Source organism: Chinchilla lanigera, unplaced genomic scaffold (genome assembly GCF_000276665.1).
Source record: "Chinchilla lanigera isolate Chin_1 unplaced genomic scaffold, ChiLan1.0 scaffold00084, whole genome shotgun sequence".
In the NCBI taxonomy this organism is placed as follows: Eukaryota; Metazoa; Chordata; class Mammalia; order Rodentia; family Chinchillidae; genus Chinchilla; species Chinchilla lanigera.
The window spans coordinates 6,328,947-6,338,154 of record NW_004955485.1 but is presented as its reverse complement, the minus strand read 5'-3'; the positions used below and the strand labels follow the sequence as shown (position 1 = coordinate 6,338,154).

Genomic DNA, 9,208 nt, shown 5'->3' with positions numbered 1-9,208 from the left:
AGTTACTCCCCACTCATTTCCTGGTTGTCACGGAAACTTTTTACTCCCGCCCCCACCTAGCCGCCCGAGCTGCTTAAGGAGGACCGCGCGGGGCAGGCCGGCCGGGCCCGGGGTCCGCCGCGGAGATCTGTCCGGCGACTTCCCAGACACTTCAGACGACGCGGCACAGCTGGAAAGTGACCCGGAGAGAGGCGGCGTCGTCCGGAGAGCAAAGCGGGGAGGGCGGACAGGGGTGCGGGGAGTGCGCCCTTAAAAGTCGGTCTGGGCTGCGGGGCGGAAGGGGTTAAGTCCCCGCGGGGCCCGGAGCTGGCGCGTTTTATGAGCGGTGGAATTCCTGGGGCCACTTATTTTGTCCCTTGGACGAAAATACAAATCCAGACACCGCGCCAGCTCTATTCTCTTTTGCAGCTTGAACGGATTAAAATAACTCCCCTAGTTGTAAGATACAAAGGCGCATTCTTGCCCTGGTCTGGAGGAACCGCGCAGGGGAGCGGCTGCACGGCTGCGGGGCTCCCTCTTCCCCCCGGCGCGGCGGGAAATTAGATGCATCTCGCCACCCCTGTTCTGGGGACCCCGAATCCGAGGTCTGCCAGAAAGGTGGCGCACTCTGGTCGTGCTTAAGAGTTTAGGAATTCTGTATCCCTCTGCCGGTTTCCCTTCGTGACCTGCCCCAATCCTACACGCGGGAGGGGCCAGGAGGGGTTTGAAGGAGCTCTCCGTTAAGTGGCTTCCGGAGCCCGAGATGCCAGCGAAATTAAATTGGGAACGCTGGAACACTGTCCAGAGATCACCAGCCTTGCTACTGGTATTTGTTCATAGGTCACCTTCTTCCGTCCTCTCCCACCCGGCCAGTCACCTCAGCACTGGCCTGGGACGCGTTAGGCTGAGTCTGAAAGATAAACAGGCAACGAGAAAATTCTCTAAAAATAGCCCCCTGGCCAGTGGCCCAGGGTACTTTCAGATTCAAGCTTTTGATGTTGCTCACAGCCCTTTCTCGATTTTGGGGATCATTATGGCTGTGTTTTGTGGGCCAGTGGAGAGAAATAGGGGGATTTGGGGAAACGTTCTTGAAAGAGCTGTGTATTCCCCAAATATCTACAAGTTGAATGGGTGGGGCACTCACCCACCGTGTGTCCCCAAAGCAGGTGGGGCCCTTCTTGGGGGGCGGTGTAAGCCTGAGCCTATAATCCTTTGGCTCGGAGTTCAGGGTTAGAGGGAAGGTTAAGATTAGTGCTTGAATGCCCTCATCCTGCCTGGAGATTTGCGGAGGCAGTTTCTACGGGCTATGCATACTTAAGTAAGAAACATTCGTTCATTTTTTAAATACCTGATGATTTCCTCCTGTGGCCTGATGCTCTCTTTCATGGTTTCCTGTCTGCTGTCTGGCCTAGGTCCGTCGAGGCGTCTTCTTGTATCCCCAACCTCGAATCTCACTCCGTGTTCCACACCGGATTCCCCCCAGAGCTTGGAACTTGTGCTGCTTAGAATGTGTTGTGCTGTTAGCTGCCCGCTTCCTGATACTCACGCGTGCTTTATCTTCTGCCTGCAGCCTTCCCTCCACCTCATCCCCCAACCTGTCACCCTAATTGTGCCTAATTGTATGTCCAGTCTGAAGCTCTCAGGATAGATGAATTGTTTCTGGAAACCTCCCCTCCCGTGTCTGTGTTGGACACTCCTCCTGTAGTTGCTATCTCACGCCCAGGCTTACTCTGGAAAGAGCTACTGAAAGATAGCAAGGCACAATAGACTGAACATCTGGGAATACCAGGGGCCAAAAGGTTAGAGAACACAGAACTGCTAAATAAAATATATCAACACTAGAGGGAAGTGTGGATCTCGGGTGGGAGGGGAGAAGAAAGCTCGGAGGCACGACGCGAATGTAAGTGCAGATGATTCTAAGTGGGCTAAGCATCCACTCAGAGAGTGGGGTGGTACACGTTCGGGCCTTGAGTTCTGGAAAGATACAGATCTGGACCTGGACGCCTGGGCCTGGGCCCTGGGAAAGCCGACTTTTAGTAACGGAAGGATGGAAAAAACCCTCCTCCGATTGGCACAGGGTCAGCACGGAAGCTTGTGGTTTGTCTGGGACTCTGGACTAATTAAGGAATGTCTGCTCTAAAAATCAAAACGGCTGGCCTGCCTAAGCCATGCATAGAAGTGAGGGTCCAGTGTACACTCTCGACGCAGTGAGGGGATCCTGGAGTCAAGAAAGAATAGGAAAGCTGGTTCTAAATTGTAAATGTCCTTGGCCCTGTGGGAGGCAAAGGCACAAATCAGTTATTTATTCTGATCTTTAGCAGACTAAATAACTCCCGTTGAAGTTTGAGCTTATAGTAAGTTATAAACCAGACTAAGAAATGAATCACATAAGGGAGTGACTGTGTAGATGAAATAAATAAAAAAATTAGCTCTCTGAGTACTTGAGATAATAGAACAATTTTTAAAAGACTATAAAATAGTAATGGTCAAAATACAGAGATAAAATCATAGAGTATAAAATAGAGTATAAAAATACAGAGAAAAAAGAGCAGGTAAGTTTGAAAAAGTAGAAATTTAATTTGTAAAAATAAAACATTTAGACATCTACATTTTAAGAACTTTAATAGTTGAAATTCTTTTTTATTAAGGCAGTAATAATATATTAATAGAGTATACCTTAGAATGGTTCATTGGGAAAGAAAAAGATGTAGAACTCCAGCACCCTAGGTGGCTGAGGCAGGAGGAGCAAAAAGTTCTAGCCCAGCCTAGGTAACTTAGTGAGGCCTTATCTCAAAAAGTAAAAATAAGAAAGGGTTCGGGATATAGCTGAGTGCAAAAGCCTTGGGTTCAAAGTCCAATACCACAAAAAATAAAAAAAGTATAAGCAAATCATGATTTATTCCTCTCAAACTAGCAGCTTGCATATAGGTGGCTGTTTTGGTTCAAACCCTTGATGGCTTCAGACTGCTTAAAGGTTATGTGCATTTGTTCTTTTGACAGACATCACAAAATCACAGGCCAAAGAGTTTTTACCAATTAAACCCTTTGCCAATGTAGTATGAGAGTGTTTCTTTTTCCTTTGGGTATTTTCGAACTAATTAGTTTGCATCTGTAATAGGTGGCTAAAAAGTGTCTCAATGTCTTAATTTGCGTTACTTTAATTATGAGTGAGAATATTATTATTGATCATTCTTGTGTCTTTACTAGTGAGCAGGCAGCTACAATTTGGCCAGTGTTTTTGCTGGCATGTGCGTGTGTGACAAGCGAGGGAGAGACAACAGAGGCAGAGGCAGAGGAAGTGTGATTTTTTTCCTGAGCATAGTTGCTAGGTGAAGTTTCAGATTTCACAGTGAAAGGTGACTTGTGACAAACGCTGGGCCAACCTCAGGCAACCTCAGGCAACTTCACATCGCATTTCATGGTCGGGGACATTGGAAATTAAAAAATACTCCATCGGTGGGGACAGATTGCCTGTTGACCCTAGCTGTGGTTATCCCAGAATAAGAAAAAAGCACGCGTGGAAGAGACAGGAAGCCGCTGTTGTCAGCTGTTGTCCTCAGGCACCTGAGGGAGGAGGGGAAAGGGCGCTTTCCTTGATCTGACCCATCTCTCACCACCCAGAGTTCAACCTGGCCTGGAGTTTCAGGAGATAACAGAAAGCTGGTTTACAGGATATATCAGCGGAGCAGGCTGCCTTGCTGAGACCTCAGACCTGCCAGTTGAACAAGACGGATGATTTGCGTGTGGCGCCTTCTCTCCTCAAGGTCAGCGCTGGCAATGCAGCTCAAGCCTGCAGGGCGGGAGATTTCTTACTGATGAAAGTGAGGCCCGGAGGGGTTAGGTCACACACTCAAGGTTACGCTGCTGGTTGCCGCCAGCGTAGTAAGAGCTAATCCTTAGACCTGTGTCCTGGGCACTGCTCTAAACATTGTGCACACTACTCATCTATTTGTTCATTTTAAAATTTTATTTTAATAAAACGTCTTGCTATGTTGCCCAGACTGGTTTTAGCCTCTCAAGTGGCTGGAATTACAAGCATGTGAAACCTTGTTTCAACTTCATAAGAACTCAGAAATTCTCTTGACGACCTCATGCAGTATCATTAGATTCCCACTTAACAGATGAAAAAAACTGAGGCCCAGAGAGGTTAGATAATTTGTCCAAGGTCCTATAGCTAATGTGTGGGAGAACCAAGATTTCAACCAGGCACTTTGGCTCCAGAATCTTGCCTCAAATTACTGTAGTATATCTGTCTGTTCAAAGGCACGCTACACTGTATCTCTTTGTTCACTTTATCCTTTTCCTTCAAATGTACAACTGCCCTGAATTTCCCCCAGAGTGAAATTACAGTAGGTAAAGCATTTTTCAAACTTTTAAAAAATGTCGTTTCCTCACAAAGCCATATACTGCACATATAAATGCAGTATAATTGAAAGACAGGTTTCTTTAAAACAGTCCTTAGGTTTACTATGTTCGTTATACTCTATTGTGTCCCTCCACTCCCCTTTTCTAGGGGCAGTGGTGCTGGGGATGGAACCCAGGGATTCATGCCTCCTATTCAGGAAGTTCAGTACTGAGCCACAGCCTTGGTCTTCTGTCTCTAACTTTTTTAAAAGAGAAATGCAGGCTATAAGTTACCTATGAATTAAGATCCACACTTTGGAAAAAATGTTTCTCCACCCTTCTAGCTAATTTCTCTGCTATGAAAGGTCTTTCTAGATTATATGTGTTAATTTTCCAACTGCATGCACCACCTGAAATTGGAAAGAACTGACAAATAATTTCTGCCCAGTTTGTTTCTGGTCATTAGGCAATCGTTGCTGTCCCTGTAGTTGGCTCACTGGGCTTTAAAACAAATCCTCATGCTGTAATTTTAGGAAGAACTTTATTCTCTTATTCATTCATCCATTCATTCACTCACCCAATAATTCAGTACCTACTATACTCCAGACATTGTGCTAAATCAGGAACTGGTAAACTATAGGTAGCAGACTAACCCAAAGCACCACCCATTTCTGTAAATCATGTTTTACTGACTCACAGCACACCTGTTTGTGTATGTGTTGTCTGTAGCTGCTTTTACACTATAGCATCAGCTTTGAGTAGCTGTTATAGAGACCATGTGGCCATTCATTCACGAGCTTTTATCAAGGACCTACTTACTGTATGTGCAGCCATATGGGAAAGAAAACAGACATAGTTCTTAATATGCAGAATGAGAGTGAACAGAGAAATGAAACAAATGCATTTTATCGTAATCCTTAGTACTTCTATGTGGGACCTTGGTGTGTACTTGGACTTGATTTTGTTTACCAGAAGAGTCATACAACCAGTACTCTGGGAGGCTGAGGTAAGAAGATCACAAGTGTAAACCTACCCTGGGCAACTTAATAATTTAGGGAGACCCTGTTTAAAAATAAAATATTTTTAAATGGGTCCAGATATAGCTCATTGCAAAGCCTCTGGGTTCAATCCCTAGTGCTATAAAAAAGACCCTAAAAGTTAAATATTTATGTTCTCCCAGCTTGTCATGGTTTATATCTAGATGCCCCCCCCAAGCCTCCTGTCATCATATGTGGGTCTCTTAGGATATGACTGGATAATGGGAGCATGATACTCATTAGTGGATGAGTCTGCTGATGAGTTTACAGCTAAATGTGATGTGGGAGGTGAAACTTGATCAGAGGAGGTAGGTCACTGGGAACATGACCTGGAAGGGTCTGTCTTCTGTTCTCACTTGATTGCTTTGCTTCCTGTCTGCCATAGCATGAGCTATTTCTCCTCTGCGTTGACCGTCTGGCATGCTGTCCTGTCTTGGAGCCAGCTGACTATGAATTGGCTCTACAAACTGTTAAGGCAAATAATGCTTTTCTGTCTAAGCTTGTGTGCATTGGTTATTGTGTCTCAATGACAAGAAAAATAACTGGTGGATTTTGGTACCAGGAGTGAGGTTGTTGTTGTGCTGCTGCCTGACATATAGTTTAGAAGTTTGCAGGAGGAGTTTGGAAAAGCTTGGAGATGCCCTCTGGAGGAACAGCCCTAGAAGGCTGTGAGCCAAGTGGATGGGAGATTCTGGTCAGAGCTCAGAAGACCAGAATGTTGAATGCAATGAAACTAGAAAAGACCTGGCTCAGGAAGATTCAGCTGGAAAGAAGGACTATATTGGCAGTTGGCCTCCAGGCCATGTACTATGTTCTGACAGAAAATTTGTCTGCATTTTGCTCATGTCCACTGCAGGAGATAGAGATTAAGTGTGGTGGGCTAATTAATCTGGAGGAGGAAATTTCAAGGCAGCCGAACCAAGGTTGTTGCGTGCATACAGTTGGGGGCTTTTAGCCAGGTCTACATTATGGTTGAGTTTTTTTTTTTTTGTCTTTTTGAGACAGGGTCTTGCTATGTAGTTCAGGCTGGCCTTGAGCTCACTTTGTAGCCTAGGCTGGTCTTGAACTCACAAAAATCCTCCTGCACCAGCCTCCTGATTGCTAAGGTTACAGGCTCTAGAAAAAATTAAATAAGAAATAATTTCTCAGATAACTTCAGAGGTAATGACCATAATGAAGGGCATGATTAGCGAGTCTAGAGAAAATATATATTAAATTAATAGAGGAGCTTAGGAAAATGATGGAAACCACAAATGCCCAATATCAGAAAGAAACAGAATACATGAAGCAGATTTGTCATTCTAATCAGGGTGACAGGTCCCGAGAATGACATGCCCACAGATGAAAACAAAAGTAAGAGAGACAAGAAAAATAAGAGAGGCAAAAGTCTGGGATCAGCGGGCTTGCAGCTTCTTGGCCTGCAGCCCCAATTACCAATCTCAGTCACCTTTTATTGAGCGAGAACCAAGGGTGTAGCTAGTACAAATGGGTGGATACCAAACATTTTAGTAATTAAAGTATTATCCTTCTCCAATTCTGCCTCTAATGCTGCTGGCAACAATCCCCAGGTGGGCCTCCCAAACCCAGCACCATGCTTACTTAGTTCAGCTGGGGGTTATAAGTTGACCACCAGTTATCAGTCTACTACCATCACAGTCTTCCCATTAATTTTTGCAATGCATGGCAAGACTAAAAAATAGGGACCTCCTGCAATTCAAATATACTATTCAGGTAAAAGGTTTCAGTTCATTTTTGCAACAATAAACAAATCATTGTGTGTCCTCAGTGCTTTCTAATCAAAGAATGGCCTTCTCCACACAGATTCAAATAGATATCTAGGAGATTAAGAATTCTATTGAAAGCGAGGGGTATAGCTCAGTGGCACAAGTGCCTGCCTGGCAAGTACAAGGTCCTGAGTTTGATTCCTGGTCCCCCCCCAAAAAAATTCTATTGAAAGTATGTGCAGCACAATGAACCAATGTGAGGACAGAATATCAGATCTAGAAGACAGAACTGTGGTTAGCAATCATGAAAAGAAAGATTTTTTTTTAAGAATAGCAAGGAACTATGAAAAAATCAATCCAATAGCTGCGAGATGATGCAAAGAGCAATATAAGATTGATTAGACTCAATGAAAAAAGCAAGAGATAGAGCAAACAACATAAAAAAGCATGTTCATAGAAGTAATATCAGAAAATTTCACAAGCATGGAAAAAGAATTTGACATACAGAGAAATGAGGTATATAGAAGTCCAATTAGCCATAATAAAAAAAATCTACCCCAAGGAATATAATAGTCAAGATTCCAGGAATTCAACACAAGAACAGAATGTTGTATAAGTACCGTGTGCTAAGCGATTGCGCTACTGGAGCTTCAAGAACAGAATGTTAAAAGCTATTAAAAGAAAGAAACAACTCACTTATAAGGAAAGCCCATCAGAATTACAGCAGACTTCTCAACACAAACCCTTAAATCAAGGAGAGCTTGGAATGATGTATTTCAAGCTCTAAAAGAAGAAAACTTCCAACCCAGATTGGTATAGCCTGTGAAATTATCTTTTTTTTTTCTTACTTTTTAGTTTTTTTGTTTTTTTCTCCAGTGCTGGGAATTGAACTCATGATCTTGCCCTTGCCAGACAGATGCTGTGCCACTGAGCTAAAGCCCCAACCCCTGAAATTATCTTTTAAAATTGATGGAGAAATAAGATACTTGCATGACAGAGAATGGCTGAGGAAGTTTATGGCCACCAAATAAGCACTCAAAGATGTTCTGAAAGACATTCTAGAAAGAGATAGCAAACACTACAACTCTATGAATCCAACAGAATGAATCTACCAGGCAAGGCAAATAATTAAAGGGAGGGAAAAGAAAGGGAGCTAACAATAGGACAATGACATGACAAGGATAAATCAATACATATCACTTATAACCATCAATCAAAATGGTCTCAATACATCAATCAAAAGAAACAGAATGGCAGAATTTATCAAGAAACAAGATCCAACAATATGCTGCATACAGGAAACACATTCAACTCAAAAAGACAATCAAAGGGTGGAAAATAATATTCTATTCACATGGAACACAGAAAAAAGCAGTAGTAGCTATTTTATTTGCTGACAAATTGATTTCAAGCAAAGATGGATCAGAAGAGACAAAGAAGGTCACTACATCCTTAACAATTTTAAGGGAACAAGAAGTGTTAAGGGAACAATCCAAGAGGAAGAGACAATCATAAATATAAATGCACCAAATACCAGCACAACTAACTATATAAAATAAACATTAATGGGCATGAAAAATCAAATAAGCACTAATATAATTATAATGAGGGGCCTCAATATTCCACTGTCACAAATAGACAAAATTAACTAGACAAAATTCAACAAAGAAATAGGACTGAAACAAACTGTTAAACAAATGGACTTAGCAGATATCTACAGTGTTCCACCCCACGTATCAGAATACACATTCTTCTCAGCTACACACAGGATGTTCTCCAAATTAGACCACCTACTACCTCACAGGACACGCTTAAGTAAATGTAAAGGAATTAAATTATCTCATGGATATTATCAGACCATACTGCAATGAAATTGAAACTCAATGGCAAAAGAAACCACAAGAACTTCGTAAACACATGGAAATTAACTAACACCCTCCTGAACAACCAATGGGTCACAGATGAAATTAAAGACAAAATTGGACAGTTTCTACAATTAAAGGATAGCACCAGTGCAACATACAGGAACTTGTGGGACACAATGAAAGCAGTCCTACAAGGGAAAGTTATAGTAGTGAACTTCCATATCAGAAAAAGAGAGAGCTCAAATAAAGAACCTAATGT

General features: G+C 42.8%; 1 protein-coding gene across 2 annotated transcripts in view; it reads right to left on the bottom strand.

Annotated features, from left to right (window-relative positions):
• Window positions 1-2,485, bottom strand: part of Itprip (inositol 1,4,5-trisphosphate receptor interacting protein) — a 25,088-nt gene extending 22,603 nt beyond the window's left edge. Inside the window, exons 1-2 of one of the 2 annotated variants that reach the window (XR_263908.2) lie at window positions 1,328-2,485; window positions 501-889 (exon numbers count right to left, since the gene is read on the bottom strand). Coding sequence is in view for 1 of the 2 variants with exons in the window: in XM_005403774.2 (XP_005403831.1) it covers window positions 1,328-1,365 (38 nt within the window). In the remaining variant the exon portion in view is untranslated. Of the gene's footprint in view, window positions 1-500; window positions 890-1,327 lie in introns of those variants that run through there. The other variant, XM_005403774.2, reaches the window with a different exon arrangement.
• Between the last annotated feature and the right edge of the window lie 6,723 nt (window positions 2,486-9,208).